We start from the raw sequence: 27,858 nt of genomic DNA, 5'->3' as shown, positions 1-27,858 counted from the left end.
TTATTTAGTAGTCTGAAAGTCGGGAGCAAGTCAGGAAAGGAGATATGGAGCTGGACATCATCAGTAGCTAGATGGTATTTAATGTCCTGGAAGGAGATGAACTCACCAAGTGAGAGTGTCAACAGAGACGAGAGCCAGAGCCAGGGTGCAAAGGGGTTCTCCAGCCCGAGAAGGTCTGGTAAGAGAACACATAGAGTGGAGTCTTACGTGATGACCAAGAATTAAGATGAGTTTGGAAGCAGAGGCCAAGAGAGGAGGTGATGGATGGGAACAATGAATAGAGGCAACTTATTTGAGAGGTTTTGCTGTAAAGGGCATCCATCGCTTGTCTACAAGTGATGCTATAGACTGTAGTTTATAGACTGCCTAGAGTAATTCTCAGAGAATGTCTCTCTTTTGTGCTATGTATGTGGTGTGTGTGTGTGTGTGTGTGTGTGTGTGTGTGTGTGTGTGTGTGTGTGTGTGTGTGTGTGTATGTGTGTCTATGAGTACCTGTGCATGTGAGCAGGCCAGAGGAGGACATCGGGTGTCCTGTTTTTTTTTTTTTTTTATCACTTTTTACTTTATTCCCTTGAGACAGGGTCTCTTACAGAATCTGGTATGTGTCTAGCAGGCCCCAGCAATCCTACTCTCTCTGTCCCCCATGGCATTGGGTTTACAGATGCGTGTGCCGCTGCACCTGGCTTTTTACATGGGTGTTTGGGATTTGAACTCAGGCCCTCATGTTTTCAAAGCAAGTGCCAGCTCCACTGAGAACTCCTCTTCCACTCTTCAATTGTTATTTACTTATTTGTTTGTTTGTTTGGTGCTAGGATAGAGCCTGGGCGTTGGATCTTCTAGGCAAGCTGTGTGCCGTGGAGCCACATCCCCAGCTTCTGCACTTTTTGTTTCAATACCGAGCACCGAGTTGTTCATATTTGCTGCTGCATGCCATGTGTGGTGCTTGAAGAGTGGCTACTGTAACTAAAAACCTGAACATTCAGTTCTACTGAATTTAAACTAAAAACTGATACTCAATTCAGATAAAGAAAGATACTGTTATGGATCACTTCAATATACATTTTATATCCTCCTCAAGTATTGCTCATAGCATTTTATTTCTGGGATGGGACATATTGTATAGTGATTTTCCAGAGTTATCTTTAAAATATGAAACTGGTTTGGTTAATAATTTAATATTGATTACTCATCAAGATGATACTAATTTGGGCAGATTGAATTTAAACATATTACTAAATTAGTTTACTGGACTTAAATTCTTTTTCAAGAGTCGCTTCCAGCAAAGTTGAACTTAGTATGTAGACTACATTGGCCTTCCTTTCTCTTTCTTCTTTCTTCCTTTTTCAATATAGTATCTGTGTAGTCCCGGCTAGCCTCAAGCCTGCTGTGTGGTCAGGGATGACTTTGAACTTCTAACCCTTTTGCTTTCGCTTTCTAAGTGTTGTAAGTGTGAGTCATTTTGCTCAGTTTATTTAATGCTGGGAATTGAACCCAGGGTTGTATGCATGCTAGGCATGCACTTTATTAACTGCATCATTCCCTAGCCCCTCCATGTCCTATTTCTCTTGAGCAGATAAGAAGCTCACATTTGATATATACACACAATCATACCCATCTAAAAATGACCATACCTCACAAGGAAGAGCTGAGAGAGTCTGCAAAACATGGCCTCTGAGGACTTCCATTATTTGTATAAGGTCTCAAGGCCGTAAGACTGAAAATTGGATTCTGGCTGTGTGGCTGGCTAGGCTGAGCCATGGCTCCGGCACCACACTGAAGCCATCTGTGCATTCTTTCTCTAGAGACATTTTATGTTTACATGAGCAGAGGACATTTACATGGGTGTACTCATGTGGTTGAAATTACGACTGTTGCGGTATTTGATGAGTTGGTTGTGAGCTTAGCCTTTAATGGCGGAACCATCACACCAGTCCTAGTGGTACAGCTTTGACGTGCTACTACTGGTTTTGCTTTGGTTGAATGGTGGTGCCTCATTTTTAGTTAGGCTCCCCTTTTCTTGGGACTAAAGTACAGTCAACTCATTCATGTTCTTATTTATTATGAATTGATAGTCTTCACTCTCTTTGTGTAGTGGGTCTATTAACATCATCTGCTGCTGTGAACTTTTCCCATGTTTGATGATACCCTCTTTTGTTGTTAGGATTCTCAAGCTTTTAGCAAAATCCCCATGGAGAAAAGATCTATTTGTTCTGATAGAAATAATTTAAAGTTAATATAAATTTTGAAAGGTTAAAGTTTGTAATCAACTTCCATGTCCTATGGGTATCTGAAGTTCATTAAATCTGAAACTTGAACCCTTTCCCCATTCCCCTGACTCTTCTTAATTTATCGTGTTAAGTGTCTACACTAGACATCCAGTTGCCAAGGGATAAAGCATGGTCCCCCTCTACTACTCAATCCCAGCTGTGGTCATCAGTCATGTTGAAGCAATTGTCTGACTCTCTTCCATGTCTCTCCACTGCTATGGCCTCCTTTAGCCCATCATCATTTCCATTTCCCTCTTTGCTCCCATTTTGTGGAGCCTTCTCCCCCCTCATTTACCCTTACCACTCATTGTGCGCTTGTTCAATAGAGGAGGCTCTGTGTCTTTTGTTTCTGTGTTTGGATGTTCACTGGGGGCTTTCACTTGATGGACAGAAATACAGGTTATGTCTGTTTTAATCACAAAATGAAACTGACCTGTGGTTACTCTCCATCTGCATTCTTCTGTTCTGAATATTGCTAACAGAGCCTACTTGGCATTACTTTTCAGTTGATTGCTGCAGATTTGGCAGTAATGCCTCAGATTCTTGAGAATGCAAGGCCTCATGCTATTCCCATTTACCTGCCCAGCCCTCCTGGTTCCATCCAAAAATCCCTTCCAGGCTAGCTCAGCCAATGAGACATAGATTTCTTTCTCTGAGCTAAGTCCTATAGTAATATGCCTCTTAGGAATAGAATGTGATAGAAATCCCTAGAATATAATATGTGATACTGTATTGCCTTGGGACCAACTGAGGATCATTTTCACACAGGTATACAGGCTGAGCATCTGGCACACTCTTTATGTGCTGGCACTTACCTTAGGCAAGTAAAAACAAGGTGGTCATGGTTGGAGGGGGAAGGGACTGTAAAAGATGCAGAATTTCATCTAATCAAATCACAACTTTGTTTAAGCCCTTTCAGGAAAATGTCAAGTTTCCTAGAGGGTTGCAAATGCTCCTCACTTGTGAAGTCAAGCCAAGAGCTCTGTGTTACCACAAGATTTTAGTGTTTTCTTCAGCTCTGTTCCCAAACTGGCAATAATTTTGGAATAAGCCTCTCTCAATCCTGCCCCAGGTAAAAGGGGAACAGTCATTTCTGCCTGTAATGGAGCAAACAACACTAGTGGGCACTCAGGCAACTTTTGTGCATCTGATGAGGAGATACTGGTATTTTCATATCGTATATAGGATTTCATAGGAGGCATAATGGAGAGTTTAGTTAAACAAAAAATGTTCTTTTCTGATCTTTCTCAATTTGCTAGTAACAGGTCTCAGAATGGTGAGGATGTGTGTTACAAAAACTTGTTTATGAGTGACCCACATGAATAGACAGCAGGCTCACCCTTCCCAGTCTCCCAGCTGAATAAGAGGATTGTGAATAACCTGAGAGCTTTTTGAAGAATAATTGGGCTTTTAGCTACAGGAGAAGAAAACCTGCTAAAAATATCATCAGTTCAAAGGAGCCTTCTGGGTGTGGATTTTCCTGCATGAGCCCATAACCAAGAAGGCTGACTGCAAACTCAGAATGGTGTGATCTCAACAGCCTCTATTCAACTTTAGAAATCTCTTCTGTGATTGCTCTCTCTAAAATTCTAGTAATAGGTTCAACATAGTTCATCAAGTCTCTTTTCAAAGTGTTGCTATTATCCAGAAGGTACTTAGCATGAAGCAGACTGCTTTCTGCAAAAGGAGGTAAGTCAGATGAGCCACTCTGGAAGAAGGCAAACTTGTTGGGTAGAGTATAGAAGTACAGTGACTGATGGACAGAAGAGAAATGGTCCAGGGAAAGGCTTCCAGGGGACAGGGCTCCAGATACTGTGAGAGAGGAAAATAAGCATTTGCTTTGTACAGTGCTCCAAGGAGCCATCTTAACGTTGATACAAATGGACTATACATACCTGAGCCACAGAAGAAAGGAGATTGATCAGTAAAAGGAAAACAGACAGCAGTCTGTGTTGTATATGCCCACTTCTGTCTGAAATATAAAAGCTTCTGTATTCACATATGTGTTTGAGTAGCTGCAGAAGAAGATATGTGATACATAGTGACATTGTCTGCCTCTGGAAAAGGACCCTAGGGGCCAGGCCTGGGGTAGGATTTTAAAGTTTTATGTACATTACTTAAATTTTCTTTTTTTAAAAAACAGAGCTAGATAGAAGGCTTCTAGGCTTACTTGTAGCCCTAGAATAGGTGACGTTCATGGGTGGGGAAGCAAGCTGGGAAAAGAGGAAGTGAGGAGCCAGGGAATCTCTGTCATACCTTCTTCTAAGTTACAGAGCTCAGGGTTCTCACACCTCCAGTTTTATTACTTCAGCTGGATTGCAGTTGCATTAGCTCTTCTTGGCTGACCTGGAACTGAACTAGCATTTATATCTTCTATTAGAGAAATGCTGCAGTGTTCCAGAAAGAATATGACACCAAATCGCCCCCACCCATTCTCCTCCAATTGCACATGTATCACATTCCTTAAAAAGAAACAAAAAAACAAAAACTTACTTAAAAAAGACTTTAGGTTTATCCCAGGAGGCCCAGTGTGTTCTCAGTCCTACTCATTTAATCAGAAATGTCTAAAATCTGGGCTGGGGAGACCATTTGGTTAGTAAAGGGCTTGCTATGCCGACTTGAGTTCAGATTCCCAGGGCCTTGTAAAAAGCTGGACTTGTGGTATATAGCTATAATCCTCATGCTGGAAAAATGGACACAAGGGAGTCCTGGGGTTTACTAGCCAGCTTGTCTGGGTGCATTGGTCTGCTGTAGTTCAGTAAGAGAGACTGTCTCAAAAAAGAAGGTGAAGAGTGCCTGAGATTACTGATTTTAACCTCTGGTCTCAATGTGCACTCCGCCATACTTACATGCACACAGATGCAAGCCCTCATCTCCCCCAAGAAGTGACTAAGGTCATTATGTGCTTGGCTGCTTTCCGGTTGTAGTTGTTGTGGGTGTGGAGATGGGGGCTTTGATTTACTGTTTCATCAAGATACCCCGAGTTTCATACTTTTTTGTACAACTGGTTTGTTTTTATAAGGGCATTGTTATGTTTTCCTTATTTTGTGTGCCTAGTGAAGGGCTATTGGTGTTAAGTAAATATTTCATGAGTTAGTAATCAAGGTGAGGACAGAAGACAAATGCTTATCTTTCTTCTCTTAAAATTTTAAAATACAAAACTTTTTTTATGGTCCACGAAAGTATTTTAGAAAGGATTCAAACCTAGGATTTCTCAATGTTGGAATCAGTGGCATCTTTGGTCAAATAATTCTTTCTTGTGGGCAATCTGCTGTGTGTTATGGGATGGCTCTGGTCTCTATCCAATGCCAGTGAGCATTCCTAACTGGGGCCATCAAAAATGTCTCTAGGTATTGCTAAATGTTTTCTGGGAGCAAAATAGTAAATATTTTAAAAAATAGTTGATTTAAAATTTGTAGTTAGTAGATGTCCAAGGATTGACCCATATGGAGAAATAACTCTTCAAACGCTGGAGACCTAGTTGAGGGGACCAAGGAAGTTTACATACGGCCTTCATACAGCCCGTGAATGTTTCCTAGTGCCTTAGGGAGGAGCTAGGATGCAGCTCACTCAGCACTCGTCTTCTCCTTTTATTTGTGCTTGGTTCCTGGATAGGATAAGGTCTTGGGTGTAGTAGGAAGTCAGAGTTCATTTGTGTCGATCAAGATCAGGTTCTTTTTTTTTTTTTTTTTTTTTTTTTTTTGGTTTTTCGAGACAGGGTTTCTCTGTGTAGTTTTGCGCCTTTCCTGGAACTCGTTTTGGAGACTGGGCTGGCCTCGAACTCACAGAGATCCGCCTGCCTCTGCCTCCCGAGTGCTGGGATTAAAGGCGTGAGCCACCACCACCCGGCCAAGATCAGGTTCTTATAGCCTGTCACCATGCAACTTAGTACAGATTTGAGAACTGAGTACAGATTTGAGAACTGAGAACAGATTTTGCCCTCAAATCAGCTGTGTTCTGGACACTTTAAATAGCATATCTAGAAATCATTTCTTATTAACCTGACATGGGTCAGGTGGTTCTTCTCTGAATGCATTGACTTAACATTCATGGTGCTTCTCAAGTGTCTGCCGTGTGCTGGGCAGAAATGCTTCTGGTTCCCTCTTCCCCACTCTTCCTCCTATCCCAGTTATTACTCTGTTTCTGTGAGTTTGGGACCATCATTTGCTTTGTCACTATTCAAATATTGTTTGCCTTTCTTAACCACATGAAGCCTTCTCTCTTACCCCTCACTTAAGGTACCTGATTTCTGAGAGGCCAATTATAACTACATGAAAGAGGAGTAATCAGGATGACTAGGATTTTCAAAGTTTCAAAATGCAAGGCAGGTTTCCACACATGCACGCACATGGCGTGCATTCTGGAAGCTCGCCTCACCTCTCTGTGTATTCATACGTTGCCCCACAGTGTATTGGCACGTCAGCTGCCAAGAGAGTTTGTAGAATTTCCTTCCTTGGAGGTCTTTAAAAATAGAACAAAATACCCATCTGTCCAAACTGGTGTTGATGCAACCTTGATGATTAGAAGGAATAGACCAGATTTTTCTGTCAAGGTTCATTTCTGTCTTGAGTGCTCTTAGGTGGATGAATTTGCTTTTTTGTGTGGAGGGTGTCAGGGAGTGAAATAACACTGTATGAATTTATGATGCATCCCTGCACACATACTTCTTAAGTAGAATGGCTCTCTCCTGCTTTTAATGGTGCTGAAGCACTGACTGTATCGGGAGCCTCACATCCGTTGTCTGAGGTAGGCGGGGCCGTTCTGGTGTTAGGGCGCAGGGAGTCTGGTTTTCTTTTTTCCTCCCTCATTTCCTTATTTACTTTTTCTCTATGTAGTAGGTGTGCATGCATGTGCCTGTGAAGATCAGGCGGCATCTTGCAGGGGTCCTTCTCTCCTTCAGCCCTGTGAGTTCTGGGGACCAAACTCAGGTCATCAGTATTTTCTCACTGAGCCATCTTGCTGACTGGCACAGGGAGACCTGAGATGCAAGGACCTGCTTAACCCAAATTCCACCTTCCACCTGTGGAAGGGGGAGTCTGTCCAGGATGCTGGCCTTCAGATACATGCTCTCTGTCTCCTGAGCCTGTGGCTTCTTTGTGGGTTTTGGTCTCTCAGTATGTCTAGACATTTGATTTGTAGGCATAAAATTTTAGAGTCATACAGTTTTGGGAACCTACTTAGGGAACTATGGCCTACTTTAATTTTGGGAAAGGTATAGCTTTCAATTAGATTGTAGTCAGATTTGGTTATAGCCTTCTCCTCCCCCATGTGCTCATGTATATTTTTATGTAGCTTTGTATATTTATATGTGTTGTGTTTATATGTAGTTATATGAACATTAAAATGTAAGTTTGTGTCTTTGTGGGCATATCTGTATAGTTGTGTGTGCATATGTTTGTGCATGTACACAGGTCTGTGTGTGTGCTGGTGTATGCTTGCTTGTGTATATGTATATAGGTGTGTGTACTTTTGTGTGCACACATATGCACAGGTGTGTGTATTCCCATATTGGTCAGAAGATAGCTGGAAGCTGAGTTGCCTCACCTGAGGGGAAGTATCAGATGTTTACAGAGTAGTGCCACTGGTTAAGGGCCCAGTGATTGCACGGCATGAGCTCTGTGTGGCTGAACCGTGTTCAGGACTGGAGTCATGGAGAAGGGACTATCCAGAGCAGTCGCTCCTGTGAGGGTTCAGCTACTGCAGGACAGCAGGTGGAGTGTGGGTAAGAAATATGTTTGTCTTCTCCTTTTTCTCACCTCCTGTCCTGCCTCTGTGGGCTGGACTTCAGAGAAACTGAATGAAGCTGGTGTAGAATTTAGGGAGTGTTCTGGGACAAGGAGCAGGGAGGTTGAAGAAGATGGGGAGCTGGGCTAGAGGTAAATAGAGAATCAGTGGGTTCATTCCTTCATATGTGTGTGTGTGTGTGTGTGTGTGTGTGTGTGTGTGTGTGTGTGTGTGTATGTGTGTGTGTGTGTGTGTGTGTGTAGTTTCCTCATTTTTCTAAATTTACCATCCACTGGAAAAAATTCACTTGGAACAGAGTTACTCACCAATTAATACATTTTCTTACGAATCTGATAAATTCAGGTTCCTGTATTACAGATAGGCATTCACCTTCTCTGTGGTCATCTCAGAATGTTTACATAGAAAGATAAAAATAGTCTGCTGTTCCTGGTGTTCCTGGAATCCCAGCACTCAGGAAGATTGCTAGTGTGAGGTTAGCCTTGGCTCCAGAGTGAGATCCTGTCTCAAACAACATCTTCCTATCATTTAGATTAGGATCCACTGCTGGTAGGACGCCATTTCTTCGATACACACAAGTGAACAGTATATTCATGTAATTTTTGGAAGGAAAAATGCAGTATTTTGAAAAAACCCTGTCAATGTTGCAGACACTGAGTGTGGCCATGCTACTTGCTTTGCCTAATTTAAATGTTGCTTTAATGTTGTTTCATTTGCGTGTTATGTATATTGCTTAATCTACAAAATGTTTGCATGATTTCCAGAATGAAAACTCTGACACGAACTACATTGGGAAAGATATCATTTTTGCCTCTATTTCTTCGTTCCTAGTCGGTTCCCTTGGAAATTGTTTGGCTTTCTCCTTTTCATTGCCTTTGGTTCGTCTGCTGTTTTGTTTTTTTGAAGTGTGGACCTGTGTGTTGACATGGTATGTGTTCCCCTTGTGCTGTGTGACTGGTGGAGGATGCGGTCTTCTGAAGTTGCCTCTCCCTATTCCTGCTGATCCTGGAGAGCACTCCTGAGGCATGTGGCTGTCTGCCTTGTGCCTTTGACAGCTTCATTATGTGGCTAGGCTGCAGTTTCTCTAGCCAGTCCCTTGCTGATGGGCATTTGGGCCATTTCCAGTCCTTTGCTATTACTAGCGTTGCAATGAATAATAATGTACATTTATCATCCCATGTTTTTGCCAGTGTGATACCCTTGGGGGTTGGTTTTTATGAGAGAGACTGATGGGTTAAAAAGCAAATGCATATGCAATTTTGGTAGAGATTGCCAAATCTCCCCCTCCCCTCCTTCACTGGGTTGAGCTGTTTGTGTTCCCAACAGTAATATATGATATAGCCTGTTCCTCCTCAGTCTCAGTTAACACAGTGTGTCATCAAAGTTTTGGAATTTCTGCTATTTCAAAAGGTGCAAAAATGGGACCTTGTGCTTCAGTTTTTATTGCTCTTTTGATTGAAAAGGTCAAATCTTTTTTTTTGGTAGAAGGCCATTTGCGAAGTTTATTCCTGGGATTCTTCAGCTTTTGTCCACACTGAGATGGTGTTTAGTTCCCTCTTTGGCTTTGCTTTTGAGCGGAGGATACTTTCTCGCTCTTAAGCCATAAAGGAATTCCCCCCTGGTTTTGAATTTTACGTGTAGATCCCATTTGGTATGGGACATGAGGAAGGCCGTTCCATTAATTCCTTTTCCTTCAGTGCTCCATAAATTCTATGTTAGGGAATCTGCCTGCTCTTCCTCATGCTTCAGTGTGCACGCCCTGGCCTGTTTCCAACTGTCCATCCATTCTGAGGATGCTTCGGTGTCACTCAGCTCTGCTAATAGAGAGGCCGCCATGTGTAACAAAGCCGTTTAAATAAAAGGAGCAATGAGCTGATTCCCACCGTTACAGGAGTGTCCAGTTTAAATGGACGTTTGAGAGATATCGTATGAACAGGCTATCTTTAGTCCATTTTACAGGAAGAAAAAAGGGCTCAGCGAGGTTGTTCGAACTGGTCTGAGATCACCTAGCGAGTTAGTAGTGTGACCAGAACCTGTTCTTACTGTATTGGATGATTTTCTCAAGATGCTATGATTTTTCTCTCAGAAAACACCAGCAACCAGGCTCTCAGGCAAGGACCTGGCCCAGGTTGTATAATTTCTCTTGCTGTACAATATTTTGTTAGTTTTGACTAGTTAAGGTGTTATATAATAACAAAATCTGACTTTTAGAACTAACTCTTAAAACTTTTGAACTGGCTCATAGTAATGGAGGGAGAAAAAAAAGCCAGAATTCTGTGATTTAACACCAGAAAGATGTTGCTTTTGTTTCTTAGTTCCCTATTTTCCCCTTTTCTTTGCTCTTCCCTCGCCTTCTCTCTCTTGTCTCCTTTTCTACACCTCCCGCCCCTACTTTTGAGATACGATCATGCTGTGTAGCCCAGGCTGGCCTCTGACTCTTGATTTTCCTACCTTATCTTCAGCAGTTCTTGAGTGCTGAGATTCTTGGTATGGTAACACATGAGCTCAGGATTTTTCTGTGCATGACCTGTTACTTTATTATGATCACGTTAAGTGGAAACACTAATATTTCTTAAGCACTGACTTAGAAGCACTGATTTGAGTGCACTTCGAGTATATTATTTTGTCGCCATCAGGCCCGTCTAAGGATGCTGTCTTCGTTGCTGCATCACTTTCAGTGAAGAATACTTGGCTTGGAGAAATTCAATAACTTTACCCAACCCTACAGAGTGGATAAATGATGGTGCTTGGATTGTAATTCTTGTGTTTACTCTGGCATCTGTTTTAACCATGATGTTGTGTCCTGAATATATTACTTTGGATCCTATTACCATATCACTATTTTAACAGACCTTTCCAACTTTATTTCTCTATCATACTAAATTTGATTCATAATGATGCCTTTCTTTTAGCATGGTTAAGTTACTCCTATCAGATTTTAAGAAGTTATAAATAGCTGCCCCTCTGGTATTAATAGGATTTTTGCTTCTCTCCAAGGAAACACCTTGAAAATGGAATAAAATCGAACAATTTGGAGGAGGCCAGTATAAAAGAGAAATGGTCATTAATTTTATATCAAAATGTGCATGCTACCCCATTTCCCACCAAGCTTTTCCAGGTCCATAGTGCCCTAGATTCTATGTTACCAATGAGATGCCTGATGTGTAGTAATGATGGCAGATGTGTGACTGGTGTGGAGATTTATGTGAAGCCAGAGTAAATAAAACACTTGCTTCTTGAATACCTTCAACTTTCAGCCTCACTCTGCCATGCATGGTGCATTTACTATCATGTGATATCAGTAGGCATATGAGGAAGCATGGGAACTTTGCTGCTGCTATGGACTTGTTCCTGCAGAGAAATAGTGCAGAACACGTAGAAAAGGTCAGTGTTTGGCCAACGTTTAATTTTTTTATTTTGGATTTTCCCCTTTATTTGCATATTTTCATAATACACAGACAGTATTGGGGGGTGTAATGTAGACAATTTCTTTCAAATGTCTTTTGTACTTTGATCACGTCCAACCTTCCTCTTTCCTCTGTGTTCATCCTCCTCTTTCTTGTCTAGTCTCTTCTCCGGTATCCCTTTCACATGTGTGCGCGCACGCGCATGCATGCATGCATTGAGAGTATGTATGCTTTTATGTCTCATATTTAATGTGCATTTCTCTTATCATGAACAAGGTCAACTCTCCTTAGTTTTTGCAGATTATTCCCTTTTTTATACCCAAAGTGGTATAGCTGGATCCTTTTGACTTATTTGAGGAGCCCCTATACTGTGGGTCTGTCCTTCATAGCGTTTATTATGTTGAGGTCCATCTCTTCCATTTCTAGTTCCTTTCGGGCTTTCTTCAGGAAGAGATGTTAGACTTCATGAAAGGCGCTTTCTGATTGGTTAAGATGATCAGTTCATTTCCTTCAGGTCAGTTAACGTGACATGTTACATTTATTGATCTGTTTGTGTTCAAACATCCTTGCATTCAGGTTCACTCAAGGAAAAACCTACCGTACACAATCAGCATTTAACCCAAGAATGCAAGGGTGGTTTGATATGAGGAAGTCTTTAATACAAAAAAGTTGATGTGCTATTGATAATGATTAAAAACTCATAAAATATGCCATCTGACCCTGGAGAAGCATTTGACAAAGTTCAACAGTCTCTAAAAAACCTTTTTAACACTTGGCTTGGGTGCATTTTTACTATTTCCTGGTAAATTATAAACATTTATCATTTTTATAACCAGTCAGGAGTATGTGGAAGGTTTTAAAAGCTCTTTGTGCACATAATATGTCTTTTTATTTTCCAAGTTAATAATTTATGTAATGGTCTCTCAATAAATACTTTTAAGGAAATATTCTATTAATGCTCAGTTTTTGGAAATCAGTAAGAAACCGAAGAGACAGAGAATTAGCTTGTTTCAGGAGAGATCTTGTTTCTCGAGTGTTCCTTTTCCTCTGTTCTGTGTGAAGGGGCCTCAGTGTCCTTTTGAGGATGGATTACTTTTCTTGAGGAAATGCTATTGAAAATGGTTGTGTGCTGGCTTGAAGACTGGGCAGTGGCTCTCCCAGCCACTTCCATGTTGTAGCGACTTCCTCTTTGCATGTCTAACTGGTGACTAGTGTTCCTTGTAAGTTCATCCCGGCCTCAGCATACCTATGTCTGAGCCCATTTTTCCTGCAATTGAGAGCAACTTAGTACCTCAGCCCTACTTTCTCCTCTCATTCTTTACACCACATCCCATACATCCTTAAAGTATCCCAGATCTTCATCTTTAACAGCTTCAATGCCCTTGGCTTAGGTCTCAACCCTTTACCTGCACCATTTGTCAGGGACCCGCTGATTTTCTTTCCTCCTACTTCAACGCATCCTCCTTACCCTGGTGCTAGATTGGTTTTTCCGTATTGCACTTAGATGCTGTTGCTTGCTTAAAACATCATGATGAAATGATGGATGAAAATGACTGCTTGACATTTGAGGCTGTCTTGTCTGCTTTTCATGGGTTCTTTCTGCCTACATCTTCCCCGTGTCATGCTGAACTTGCTCCTTATGGGGCCATAGTATGTGGTGTCATTGTCTGTGTCTGCACGGTGTCTTTTGAGCTCTTTTCTCTCTTTCAAAAAGCTGAGTCATCATTATATGCGTGTATGAAACTTTAGAGTTTTCCTAATAGTTTTTCCTCCATTCTCTGAGCCCTCACAGCACTCTGTGCTTAGATGACGTCTTTATATTTTCTCATTGTATGGCAATTAAAACAATTCCAATTGGAGAATATGAAGAAGCCATTACATTATAAAGCCTTGAGTAGAAGGCTCAATATTATTTACTTTTTCTATTTCTTGCAATTATTTAACATAATAGATTTATACTACATAGTTTAAACATTGGGACTTTGAATCAAATATTGAACGTAATATATATGTATTTGGTTATATATATAACAAAAATACCTTTTTTATTTTAGACCTATAAATGTCATTGATTTGTTGTTGTAAACCAGAGTTTTTAAACATTCCTTTTGTAGGATGATAATACGACTGAAAATATCAAACAGAGCTCGCATAAAAGATAGTTTGTGTGGGCCATCTCATTTATTTCTACAAATTTTTGTTTTTCACATTTACACTAATATAAATCATTTAACTAAAATACCACTTGAAGGATAATAAAATTATTATTATGCTAGCTTTGAGAGACAACATTAATTAAATTGGAAGATAATATTAATGCTTAATAAGATAACTATTTCCCTATTTTGAAGACATGAAAACTTTATATTCTTATATTGAGTCAAAGTGCCAGGAATTTTTGCAACAGATTGAATGCTATGATAATTCTCAGTTCTTTAAAGCCTTGGGCAGTGGCTTTTTTTTTTTTTTCAGAAAAATCAAGCTTGAACTCCCCATTAGATGTCTGTGGAGATAAATGCGTAAAAGCTTTTCAAGGCAGTGCTTTTGGCTCTACCAGAACTTAATCCTCCACTGATTCTGTTTCTTCTGATTTGGAATACAGAGTTATGACACACCACACACACTGACCACTTCCATCCACGATCCTTCTCATGACTTGAAGATTACATCTCATGCATGTGGAGTATAATCCACATATCCTTTTCATATGCTTGAGTTCAGGGTGCTGCTTTAAAGCTAGACTCTGAGAAGGTCTTTGTATTTGTGTTTCCACAACAGCTCAACTATTTTGACATGTATGAAGGTTTTTTGTTTGTTTGTTTGTTTGTTTGTTTTTGTGGCGTTTTTTTTTTTTGAGACAGGTGTCATGTAGCCCTGGCAGACCTCAAACTCACCATGTGGCTGAGGATGACATTGAACTTCTGTCCCGCTGTCCGTCCTTCCCAAGTGCTAGGATCACAGGTGAGTGAGATTACAGATCCAACACACCTAGTTCTGGCAATGGGCTTTATAAATGGTTTACTTCATTAACCATTCAGTGCATGTTGAGTTTGCCTTTTTCTTTTCTTTTCTATTTTTTTGTTGTTTATTTGTTTTGGTTTTGATATGATGTTTTGAGACAGAGTCTTACTAAGGAAGGTAGCTTCAAACTCACAATCCTCTTGCTTCTCCAGCTCTAGGATTACAGGTCTGAACTACCATGGCCAGGTACAAACCTTAGAATTTGATTTACAGTCACAATACAAAGGGAGTATTTAAAAATAGACTTCAGCTGTACAGGTTCACAGTGTTGAATACATATCATGGGTATGTATGGTGAAGGGATATATAATCATATAGGAAATCTTGGCTTGAGGCTCCTTTTGGCCTTTATTTGGGAGAGTGTGCTTTTTCTAAGATTTATGGGTATTACATGGGTGGAATGTAAAGGATCTGAGCAAGCCATGGGAGCAAGCTGTAATTGTATACCTTGAAATGCCCATTGTCAAATCTGGAAGATGGAGCCAGCTGTCCTGGCTCACATCTGTAACCCTATCACATTTGTAACCCTGGCTAATTGAACCTAGCTTAAGGCAAGAGAGTCACAAGTTTGAGGCCAGTGAGGGCCACATAGCAAGTTTAAGGTCAGTCTGTGTAACTGTGTGAGGCCCTGTCTTAAAATAAAAGAACATTCAAAAAGGGCTGTGGATACAGCACAGTGGTAGGTGCTTGCTTAGCATAGGTAAGGCCCTAAGGTCAATAGATCCGATCCCCAGTACTACCAGGAAAAACACAAAACCAAGAAGCACAAACTATAACCTTTGGAGGAATGGCCTCTGGTTGGTGGACATTTCTTTGTCCATGTAGTGTTAGACATTGGCTTTTGTTGTTCATTACTGTGATGTGTGGTTCTAAGCTTGGCAAGCACATCTCATTCCTATTCTGCCATTATGCTAATGAACTGACATTTTTTAAAATTAAAAATGTATGTTCTTATTGAAAACAAATTTAAAACCTAGGAGAGATGAATGCTAAACACTTACCGGTCCACTACTGTTTAGAAATATATTTATCATTAAGCATTAAAGTTTCTCAAATTAGGCTCTTGCCAGACCAAGGCTCTTCGTAATGGTTGCCTACTTTTGCCATTGCTCCTAATTCCCACAGTCTTGTTCTCAGAGATCACAGGGACCAAATTGTCTCCATACCACAAAGAGTACTCTCCTTGAAATAACCATCGATAATGACAATTCTTTGAAGTTGGAAATTGGGAGAGATGATAGAGAATAATTCTATCACTACCAGAAAGAAATAAAAGTCACTGAATGTTCACCGCTGTCTGGTCGAGTAGGTTTTATACACACTGAAGCAGTTAAGACCTGGGTTTGCATCTTTTACTGTGAGAATTTGGGTGAATTAGCACTGCAGCTTCCAGTGTCCCCATCTGTGAAATGAATGCTGGGAGGATTAAATGGGATTTTAGATACACAGAGAGGGAAGAGGGCGCCTAAGAACTCTCCACTGCCCACTTCCATTTGCACATAGAATTCATCTCCTCCCAAGAATCTCAGCAGAGCTGGGGTGAGGGCTAACACAAATCAATGGAAGATCTTGAGTGTACTTTTCTGTGATACTGTTTTTAGAGTCAGTGTTCTTCGTTGCTTTTTTATTTTATTCATGATTCCAGCAGTCTTCAAGTGTCCATTTGGTTGGCTCCATTGAGAAAAGTTGGGCATGTTGTGAAACAATGATGCTCATGGTTCAAGATATTTTCTGTTGAGTATTTGAAAATTTAGTTTTTTTAAAGGAAGGTCTCATTGCTGTGAAATATTTCTGTTCTTTAAATGGTGATCAACACCTCTCAAAGTCTCATATTTTATGGTGACTTTGTTTTACAATGTGGCTTTAAAAAGTTTTATGTAGCTGTTTATTATCTGATGAATAAATTGCTCATGTGTTTTAAAATTAGATTTATGAATTAAACATGGGAGCATCAGTTGAGGGTAGGTATTTCACTATTTGAAATTTTTGCTACTTAGGCAGAGAATTAAAGAGTGAATATCCTAAAAATTTCTGATACTTGAACTACCATTCTCAACAAGAATAAGAAATTATGCAACCATTAAGTTTGCTGAACTTAGTTGTCGTTTAAAATTTAGTTCATTATAATGAATATTTAAATGCTTGATAAAAATACGTTTCTATGCAGAAGGCTCAATTTAGACTGTTCTGGAAGCTAAAATAAATTGGCTATTTTATTGCTTGCTTTTTAAAATGCTAAAATTATTATTAAGAAGGTTAATCTTAAATGTATTTTTCCAGGTTAAGGCATATATAATCAAATTGAAAAACGATTAAAAATGTCTAGTCTTATAGTGCTACTACATCACCTAATATGGCTGCTATGGTTAAATGTCATCTCTGAACACTTTGGTGTGGCTAGTCTGAATTAGGATGAGGGTAGATTTTGTCAGTTTTATTCAGTGATTGACGAGATTATGGTAGCACCTGGTTTACAAAATACACACACAAAAGTACTGCCACAGGACACTAGGACATGAAGATCAACCTTTTCCTCACACATTAACACTTGAGACAAACAATAGAGTCCTTGGAGAGAGAAATGGGGGGTGAGAGAGATCACCACCAGCGTGAGGTAAACTAGCTCTCACTCTTCAGGGGTACTGATTATTTTAATGTATTTACTTATTGGTACTAATTATTTTAAAGTGTCCCTGCCTTTATAGTGTTTTATTGAAGGAATTACTTTAAGATTTTGTTTTTGATATTGTCGTCTAAGTTACAAATGAAATCACTCCTTGGAAATTGGAACAAGACTTCATCTACTTGATGCTTAAGGTTCAAGCACAAACATAATATCACTTTTTAGCAGAGTAGATGAAGATTTCCATTTCAGTAACAGAATTGTAGAAATATGAAAGTGTGAAGTTTATCTTATAAACACTCTTAATAGAAAATTTTATTTCTACTTACACAAATGAATTCTCCTTGAGTATTTTCCCTGATAGATAAATAAACTTGAAAGTACTTATTTGCACTATGAATTTTATAGAAGAGTAATTTCACTTAGCTAATGATAAGAAGAAGAGGTAAAAGTCAATTCAAGGCACATAGGGAGAATAGAGTTTCTAAAGAACTGCTGCTTCCACAGTTCATTGACCAGGAACTGTTTTATTTATAAAATGTTCATGATGGTAGTGGCACACGCCTTTAAGCTTGGGAGGCAGAAGCAGGCAGATCTCTATGAGTTCAAGGCCAGCCAGGTCTACTGAGTTAGTTCCAGGACAGCCAGGACTGTTAAACAGAGAAACTCTGTCTTGAAAAACAAAATAAAACATGAAACAAACAAACAACAAGTTCATGGTTCACACTAACTTAAGGTTTTTTTTTTTTTTTTTTTTTTTTTTTTTTGTGTGTGTGTGTGTGTGTGTGTGTGTATGTGTGTTAGGATAGGTGGTTTCTGTGCACTGACCCCATGGAACTCTCCCCTGAGGTCTGTAGCTGCGGCTCTTCAGTCCTCACTCCTGTTGTACTCAATACTGTCACTGAACTCTGGGGCCCATCAGCTCTCATTTGTGGGTCTTTGCAACTGCTCCCTGGATGCCTTCTCTCTGCTGCATCACCTTGCTTAACTCTTGCTAACCTACCCTTTCCTGCCCTGGATCTGCTCTTTCATTTTTCCCTCCATGAAATCATCTCGTTCTGCGTTCATACAACTACCCCAATTACATGTTCTGCATTGCACTTTCTCTAGAAAGTGCCACATCATCTAGTTTTCATGTGTTTATGTAACTTATTGTTCTAATGGCTGGTCTCAAAATGTCTTACACCACTCCAAAAACCATCCCTTTGTTTCCTTGAATAGGAGAGACTTCATCGTATTTCCACAATTTGATGTACAACACCCCCCAGACCAAACATGACAAAACAGTTTCTCTTACTTAAGTTACTAGGAAATTATTTACTTTATTGTGCTTCCATAAAATTCAGAAATCATGTAAACAAACTGTGTTATGAATTAACTGGTAAAGCATCTATTTCTGAGTGGGTTAAGGAATTGCCAAGAGTGATTAAGCCTGCTCTCTCTCTTTCTGGCTCTGAATGGAGTGTTGACAGCCAACGAAGAGCTTCTTCAATAAATCCATTCTCATGTTCAAGTTTTTCCAGATGTGAGAAATAATTAAGTCTTTGCATTTATTGGAGCCTTTTATGCTTTTCAGGCAGAAACTGGCAGCTGTGGTGGATTAACTCTGCCTGAGTGTATATTTATTGTTTGGGGTATGTGTGAATGTACATACATGTATGCCTGCATACATGTAGCACTTGCCAATAGTAAAACAATGTCAGGCTTGAAAATAAAACAAAATGAGAGTCTGGTTACAATGCATACTAAGCATTTTCATAGCTGCCCTTCATAATCATGAACACTGTCTCCAATGAGTCCCTTTTTCTTTATTTTTTGCTAAATGTTAAAGAAATGAGGGTAAAAGATTCATAACTGTTAAGTGACATACTGTTAAAAAATATATGATTCTCATAAAACACAAAATGAGCACGTTTCAAATATTTTAATGTATTAATAAATGAGGGGACTAATAAGATGGTATAATTGGTTCATAGGTGGACTTGTGGAACCATAGATCCATAAATAATAAGGAATGCTGAAATGAATTTATAAATAGATGTGAAGCCAATAATCAATTGTGTTTTCTAAGCCAATTTGCATTTCTGTAGATAAGGATCCTTTGTATTGTGATCAATTTCTAATAGCTTGCAAAATGACAAAATAGCTTAAAGACAGTGAAATGACAATATAGTTACAAAGAAGCACTAGATAAGATACTCACATTTTTTAATGTCACTGTCAAAGTCTTTCACAAGTATTCCTGCTACATTCCACATAGAAGTCTAGGAAAGGGATACATACATACATACATACATACATACATACATACATACATACTTACATACATACATATACACACATATGCAGTCACAAATCCATATATATATACATACCTATATCTCCCTTTTTGTGTGGAAATAAAACTGTTGGATCCTGCCTAACTCTTCTGGTTAAAAGCCATACTCAGATAGTTCAAACCTTGGCCTCTTTTGTTGAAGACTGTGTTACAGTGAGGACCCAACTACCAAATGAGGTTTAGAGGATTTTACCCCTTAATAGGTGAGAAAGAAGTGAGTCATGCAGGCAGTTTTAGGGGAGATCAATGGACTCAGACAAAGTTTGTTAGGCTTTGAGAGTTTCGTTTCTTCTTCTTTGGCTGATGAAATAACATGACGGAAACCAACTATGTTCCCTTTTGTTAGAGCCAATCTTTGTGTAAATAAAAGCTTTTCAAAGAAGCACCTTTTCTAGCTTCTGTTGATTCCCTAGTGCCTGTAAACTCAAGGCCCGAGGTGCCATATTTTAAGGTGTCTTCAATCTCAACTCAGAACTGAACTGTAATTTATTGTAATACTTTATTAGAGATTTTCATATGTAAGTCAATTTTCTCCATGCTGGAGAAAAGCAAAGAACACATTCTGTTATAAAAAAAAAGAAAGGAGAACTGAATGGAGTAAGTGTGGAACTTCTGTCAATAAATAAGACCTTTGTTGCATGTGACCTTGGGGATACCTAAGATAGGGAGGCACTGTGTGACTCACTCAGTAGGGTGGTGCAGATGCACTTCCTTGGCCAGGGACTGTGTCCCTTTACATTGTCATTACTTACTTGTCAATACTCATATGTAAACATCAAACTATTAAAAGTTCAGGAGACACCAGAATTATAATTACACAAGTCAGCTCTTATCTTCCCACTGTCAGGCCCTGGGGATGCCCTTCTTTATCCTTTGAAAGGATAAGAGCCTTTTATAACTGTGCTTTTCTTATAACTATGCCCCTTAACAGAGTAGTTGGGAGTTCAAGCGATTTCCTTTTATTAAAGTGTCGTCTTAATTTATGCCACATTGGAGGCAGGGAAGGATTAAAGGATTTGCTGTAGAAGGCATGGTTGAGCCAGATTTGGAATTCCATGGTTTCAGCACGAGGAATGTGATCTCCCATGTTGGTCTCATTCTGTATCACTTCATAGAGAGAGGACCAAAGTCGAAATGTAGACAATGTAAATAAAGAGAATAAAAGTAGACAGGGGATTAGCAACTGTAGAGATATTCCCTTTGGGGGTACCCAGGGTGAAAGTGTGTATTAGTATACAACATTAAATTAGATTTTAAAGGGGGGAAAAGGATAGGTATTTTTGAAACATAATCACTACCCATACAAAGAATACTTTTTAAAAATACAGATTTTAGCCCTATTGGCAGGAAAGCTTGGCTATGATAAAAATCAGGGCTTAATATTTTTAGAGGAAACGTGACATGCATTTTATATTATACTCATATGTGAAGGAAAAGAAGATGTATTAAATCAAAAGTCATGGTGTATGTGGCTTGCCAGAAAGTCCATTAAAGAGTTCACTCAGTAGGTTTTGAATTTTTTAATTTCCTTCCAGGGTATGTTTTATTCACCACTGCATCTCCTTCACCAGGTGCAGAGCCAGCACAACAGCATCACTGTGCAGTAAGCAGGGCTCCAGTCAGGTTTTGGTACCTGTGTCCATCGTAGTACTCATTACATCACGTTGCAAATGAAGCAGATCGTTAGTTGTTCTTGGCCTTAAGTTTGCCCTCTGTGAAGGAGAGCACACTAAGTGGGGGTTTATGTTGGTTTTCAGCACTGGGTTCCAATTGAGGGCCTTACACAGCCTACACCTACTTGTAGAAACCAAGCAGACTTGGTAATAACCCAGGTTTGTTCTTAGCCATCTTTTTACTTTTTGTGTTTACTTTAAGACAAGGTCTCACTAAATTGCCCAGATTGGCTTGAAGATCACTCTGTAGCTCAGGCTGGCCTTGAACTTGTGCTTCTTTTGCTCCCACCTACCAAAATAGCCAGGGATACAAGCTTTTGTGATTAAACTTAGTCCGTAAAGACTTACTAAGGATCCTGATGATTGCAAAATTCTGATTTCAACCTCCCAAAAGAAAAAAAAATGTCCATATTGTGTGTGGTGGTTGGTTATGTCTTTGAAACTTCTGTGCATTAAGGTTTGACTGATTATCTTCTTGCAGCCCAGTAAAAAGCCAATAGGAACTCAGAGCATGATTGACAATGAGAAGAGACCCTGCTCAAGCCTCAGGTAGTCTGTTCACCATGGAAACAGACATCACCAAAAGCTGCACGAGCGTTGTCATCTGAAGTGGAAGCTAAGAGCTGCATCTTGGACAGCTTTGGTAGGATCTTTTTTTTTTCATATATGCTTCTAGAGGTTTGCAAGAAAAGTTTATAGAAATTATTCATCCATAAAAAGTATTTCATTCTTGCAGGTAATGCAGTAGTCTACAGAATATCAGAATAGTCTTTTGGGGGAGCACGTGAGGGAAACAATTACAGTTTACACATTGTTCTCCTTATGGACAAACGTAATGCACAAAGAATTTCTTGTAGGCTGGTCTGACATGGCTGTTATCTAAGGTTTCCCAATTTAGCATTCTGGGGACAATTTCTTTTTGGCATTTAAGTGGTGTCTGCGATGCCTTTAATTTGACCTCTATCCAGAACTGTTTCATGAGAAAGCCAACAATTCTTATAGAAGAGAGTCAGAAGTAACAATGTCCCCCTCAGTTACATTTCACAGAAGGCAGCAGATGCCATTAAGAGACAGTGGTAGGTAGAATAGATGGGATGAGATGAGGCAGGCCAGATTCATGTTTGGGAAATGAGAGGTTTAGTAAACTGAGTAGGGCTTTTGATTGACGGTCATCACAGATCTCTGCATGTGTCACTGTGGCATGTGGCACTCATCCTGGCAGGTGTAGAAATTCATTTACAGCTTTCTTGAATAGATTTGTTTTAGATCATTGTTTTTTTCTTTTATCAACCATTTTGTGGAACATTTTTTTTGCCCTTTGGAAAATAATTTAAAAAACAAACAAACAAACAAAAAATAATCTGTTGATGACAGTTGTGAAGAAAGAATGTCTTACTCATTAGAATTTTCAGTTTAGGTAAGGCTGAGGCATTTTTCTTTAAAAAAATTGATAAGGATAAGTACATAAATATGTATTCACTAGTTAAATGTAAAATGTAAAGTGAAGCTCCATAGCTTCAGAATGACTGCTCTATCTCAACAGACATTCAGTGGGATATAGAGACATTAGATATGGTTAACTTCAGGGATTTTTGTTTCTTTCATTTGAAAACATTTTATAATAGTTTATTAAAACAAATTTAAAAGTAGATAAGATATCAAAAATGTATTACCCTTGGTTATTTGGAATGATGTATTTTGGATAAAGATGTATTTTATATAATTAATTTAATTAGTCGCCATAGGGTGTTTTTCTAATACTGATTGCTGATACGCTATAATTTTTGTAGTATCAAATTTACCCTAAAATTTAAACAGCTGGATTAACACATTGGGAGTGATAGATTCTTGGAATTGCTTAACTTGACAGCAGAGGGTTTGCTGTGAGAAGTACTTCCTTAACTATAGAACTAGTGAGGTATGCCCCATGACAAATACGATTGCTTAGTGTCTTAATTTTCCATGCGTGGAATACAGTGAGATTATAAAAAATGACTAGTGAATTTGTGAAAATTCACACAATGATAAAATGCAAAGAGGGTGATTAGTTTGGAAGCAGTGATGTTTCTAGACATCTTAAATAAAATACCAACATATATTCACTTCAACTTTTCATGTTTAATGATGTTTACAATTAATGTGATACAGCATTCCCTAATTTGAGATTAACAGTCATAATTAACTCAGAATAGATTCTTTGAAGTGGTTCAAAGGGCTTTTTATAATAAATTATTAGCCTCTAATCAGCTAATACGAAGTGAGTAGTTTTGGGGGATGTGAGAAGTATGTTAAAATCTCATAAAACATTTAATTTAAGTTAATGAAATGACTTTGTATGGTGCAGATTCTCTCTATGGAAACAGAGCCATGTCTGACATTCCAGAGAAAGCTTTATTTAGACCAAGTTGAGAAATTTTTGAGATAACAGCCTTTAGGCCACGCTTGCTATCTTGGGTGTTGTAGCTGAATAGATTTCCAGACTCCTCCAGTCCTCTTTAAACCATTTTTTTAAAAATGTTTGGATGAATTGAGTTTGTGAAATATAAAAACATTTTCTTCCATCCAAAGAGTGTTGACTTTAAGTTTGTCAAATTGAGCCCAGAAGATGCAAGTCTTCATGGGGGAGGGCAGACCTGGCAGACCCCGAGGATCCTCGGTGTTCCCTGACACACCATTGAGATAAGGAGGATGACATGAGCCAGGGAGAGAGTCTGGCATGTCTGTTGCTTCCAATGCCCCAGTGACTTCGGAGCGCAAGGCTGTGGTGGTCCATTGAAAAGACACACGTTTTAAAGCATTAATATTTTGATAGGGTAAAAATGAAGGTGCCTGTATTGGAGGATGTAAAAGACGAAACTGAAGAGGAAAATGTGGAGGAGGAAGAAAAGCAGGAAGACAAGGTGAGTGAGGAAGAACTCGATTAAGAACAGAATTTAGTCCTGTAACAGACAAGGAAAAAATGACCCTTCGCTTTCTGTTCTTATTTTCATAGGTATTTCTTAAACCTGTTATTGAAGACCTAAGCATGGAACTGGCCAGAAAGTGCACTGAACTCATTAGTGATGTAAGTGGCTTTAAAGAGTTTTGTCTTTTACTTGCTTTGTTCACCTGGGATGGCTGTGGTGCAGAGTCCTAGGGCTGGAGAGAAAGGTCATCTGTTAGAGCACGGTCATTTTCTAGATCACAGAACTAAGTCCAGACATGTTCGGTGATTTCCCCAAGGTCATATGGGCAGAAAACTTCTGCTGGGGCAATTGTCCTCATTCCTAATCCAGGAATCCTAACCTGTCTCATCCAAGTTGTGCAATTGCCCTGAATTGCATGGTGCTGAAGGGTCAAGCTCATTTTGTTTGAGAACTCCCAAGACTTTAAAAGTAGCAGAATTTGTCTTGGAAGGACCTCTGTCTAAGCAAATGATTTTCAATATGGAAGACCTTCTTCCAAATGAACAGTGCTTAATTTTCTGAGGGTCCTTTGAAGTTTCTGTCAAATGCAGTTTTTTTTCCAAATCATGAAAATACATGTTCCTTTAATTACACCTGACATTTCTTTGCAATAGTGTGTGTGTGTGTGTGTGTGTGTGTGTGTGTGTGTGTGTGTGTGTGTATTAATGGAACTGTACATTAAAAACCCTGGTTCACATGATAGTATCATTGGGAAGGAACATTTTTGTTGTTGTTTTTGTTTTTAGGAACTGAAGCTAGTTTATATTGTATTTCAAGGATATCCTAGAGTTATTTAATGTAAGCATGTACACATACATGATAAGTATATAAATAGAATTTTAGATGCAGAAGGAAGAATATTTCTCACTAGGGATGAGAACCCACCACATCCTCATAAATAATGTAAGAGAACTGCTGGCATAAAAAACATGGAGTTGTATGAAAGGAAGTGTGTTTGTGCCTGCATTCTGGAGTGAGTGCAAAACTGGCTGCACTTGTTGTTTTTAACATGCAAAGTTTGTTTCCTGGGCAGTAGGGTGGTTTATTGGCCGGTTCTCCAAGGCCATTTGCCTGAGTCAATGCAACAATAACCTTGGAAATGTTATTGATGTTGGTGGGTTTAGCTCTTCAAGTGTCATGTTTATAATTCTAAGATGAAATGTACATTGAAAATGCTGCATCTATCCTTCACAATACTGTGATGACTGGATAAATGCTGGCTAGCCACTGGATAAACTCTAAGCCACTCCATCTGTAACTTTTAAATCTGTTTGATAAAAAGGTGGTAGTCAATGGAAGTGCACACACTTCTTCCCATACTCCTGACATGCTGTGATGTGGTTAAATTTTAAGTTAACATTTATTTGTGCTATTGATTAGTAATGATCATATGTTACTCAACATTTGTGAAAATTCTTTGTAAACTGCAATAATAAGACAGTGACAATGGCAGCAATGACCGTGACACCAGTGGCAGTTAAGATTTATTGAGTACTATGTGCTAGGTGTTGTACCCTGTGAGGTTGGGTCTCCTATTTCCTCCCATTTTAGAAGCCAGGAGACGGAGGCCCACAGAGGTAAAAACAGGGAGGTGAGCACAAAGTCCTTTCTCTTTGCTCTGTTACTTCTCATAGTAATATCCATGTAAAGCTTATTACTATCTCCCAGACTAACATTAGTAACAGCAATGCCATCATTTAAAACCCAGCTCTGGAGTCATTGCCTCTTCCACCTTTGGTATGTTTTTATTAAGTGTAATTATTGCTGGGCTGTAGCTCTAATTAGGTAGGTGATTTATTGGAGTGTTTTGGGGAGGATTGCTTACTGGTGATGTAAGAACCTTCCTGTAGGGAGGTGCAATACCTTTTTACTACTTTGTGAATGCAAACGCCATGTCGTTTTTCTCCCTTTAGGTGAAATCAAGCTCGTGGGAGAAATTTCTGTTTATTATAGATTTATGTTTCATGGCAAAATGTCTGCACTGCTTAAACATTTAGAACATGATTATTGTCCCTTAATTTATGCCAGGATATGTGCTCACATTTTATTTCATCACAGAATTCTTTACTTCCTAAGATACTCATTTAGTTTCTAGAATTTTTACATGGATCAATAAAGATTCTGAAAAATTATACTAACTTCTAAAATAAAAATTAAAGGAAGAGTTTACCCAACCATTTTAAAACCAAATGTTAGGGCTGAGGATACTGGTGAGCACCATTGTGTCTGTCTAGGACCTGAAAGGCCCTCAACTGAAAAATAAGTAAATAAACAAGCAAACAAACAAATACCGATCAACAGTAAATGTTTATGTTCCTAGAAGTTCTAGTTAAGTATCACTAAGTAAAAGTTAATTGTTCTTATTTAGTGAAATTTTTTTTGTGGGGGGAAGAAATGACCTTATATTTGAAATTCCTTTTTCTTCAAATCAATACACTTTCTAAATTTGAAAATTTCATCTCCTCTATATAGTTGCATAGCCAATTGCCAAATGGTTGTCTAAAATGTATCAGCCACAGAGTTAAAATTTTATATATATGGATATGTTTTATCACACTGTATTAGGCTTGAGTATGTATTGTATGGTAATTATGTAGGACTAAATTGGTACCCTGCATTTAACCTAGGGCACTCTCCAACCATCATGCCAAACTAAAATAAGACTCTTCAAAATATATGGTGGGGTTTTACAGCCCATCCCGTCCTGGAGGGGCATCTGTATTTCCTTGCTGCTTTCTGTTTTTTGAGGGCAGTTTTGTTCTGCGTGGTTACTGAGTGAGTTTGCATGATGTTTGCCGATGTAGGAGAGCCATGCACCCTACAGTCTGAAGAAACTCTTATATGCTGGAGATCAAGTCACTCACTCAGCTGGCAAGTTCCCTGGGGTTGAAACAAGATCAGTGTGACCCTCAAGCCTTGGCCATCCAGATAGCCTTCCTCCTTGCTGCATGCATGCCACGCATTCCATACACACTTTTACACTGCACAACCACAGCAAGCCTCTGTGTAAGATGCATGGGTCGCAACTCACAAGTGTGCAAACTGGAAGTTGAGTGACTGTCACCTTCCAGGCTGCTTCATTTACAACAAGGGTGTGGAGCGGTATGGGTTTCTTTGTACTTTTATATGCCCTCCAATGGTCCAATTACTCTTCTTTGGGTCTCTCCTAGCCTCATACATCTCCAGAGCAGTATCACAATCAGAACTGTGTCCTGCAGTCTAGCTGTGGGTTGCCTGGGACTATGAGTGAGATGACATTTGGTTTTGTTCTGGTGCTCCTCATAATGCTGTTTAGAGTTTCACAGACTTGTGGGCAGCAGTCCTTTTCAGTCCTGATTTCTGACCTGTGGCTGATAGCCTGGGCCTGTTGTCTTTTATAGGAGTTTGAAGGATTGTAAGCTTGTGAGGGACGGATCGAATAACCACTTCCCACACTCCTCCCTCACCCTGTGAGAGTGTCTGAGGCTCATCTCTAGAGCTTGCCATTTCACTCTGAGGCCCAGGGGGTGGGGTGGGGTGGGGGTGGTGGGGTGGGGGGGGTGGGGTGGTGGGGCGGGGGTGTGTGTGGTGGGGCCAGGGAGGGTCATGGGAAGCCATGGAGACAGTGCTATATCCAGGCACCTCCCAGACAGTATGTAGAAAAGTTAAGTTAGACTGACTTGGGGTCAGTCCTGGGAGGCTGCACTGTGTGGATTCTACAGAGAGAAATGTCAGTTTCTCGGGTAAAGGGGCTTCTTTTGGTGATCAATATAAAGCATTTTTCTTTCCTGGCCCCATTGCCCACTTTTTTTTTCCAGTTTTTCTTCTTCTCTTTTCCTGTCTTTCTCATTTGGTTTCTGATC

The 27,858-nt window shown here is 39.4% G+C and overlaps 1 protein-coding gene across 20 annotated transcripts in view; it reads left to right on the top strand.

The window, feature by feature from the left end:
- Nebl (nebulette) overlaps positions 1-27,858 on the top strand; it is a 365,241-nt gene that overhangs the window by 230,681 nt on the left and 106,702 nt on the right. For 15 of the 20 annotated variants that reach the window (XM_052728294.1, XM_052728291.1, XM_052728293.1 and 12 more), the window contains 4 exons: positions 14,278-14,377; positions 21,553-21,714; positions 23,884-23,971; positions 24,064-24,135. The exons of 1 other annotated variant lie outside the window; for it this stretch is intronic. In XM_052728294.1, the coding sequence (XP_052584254.1) occupies positions 23,891-23,971; positions 24,064-24,135 (153 nt within the window). In that variant the 5' untranslated portion in view covers positions 14,278-14,377; positions 21,553-21,714; positions 23,884-23,890. Of the gene's footprint in view, positions 1-10,243; positions 11,394-14,277; positions 14,378-21,552; positions 21,715-23,883; positions 23,972-24,063; positions 24,136-27,858 lie in introns of those variants that run through there. 4 more of the 20 variants (XM_052728295.1, XM_052728286.1, XM_052728296.1 and 1 more) reach the window with 2 other exon arrangements.

This window comes from Peromyscus californicus, unplaced genomic scaffold, assembly GCF_007827085.1.
Source record: "Peromyscus californicus insignis strain IS unplaced genomic scaffold, ASM782708v3 Scaffold_8__1_contigs__length_139910024, whole genome shotgun sequence".
Classification (NCBI taxonomy): domain Eukaryota; kingdom Metazoa; phylum Chordata; class Mammalia; order Rodentia; family Cricetidae; genus Peromyscus; species Peromyscus californicus.
This window is presented reverse-complemented; position numbering and strand designations above follow the sequence as displayed.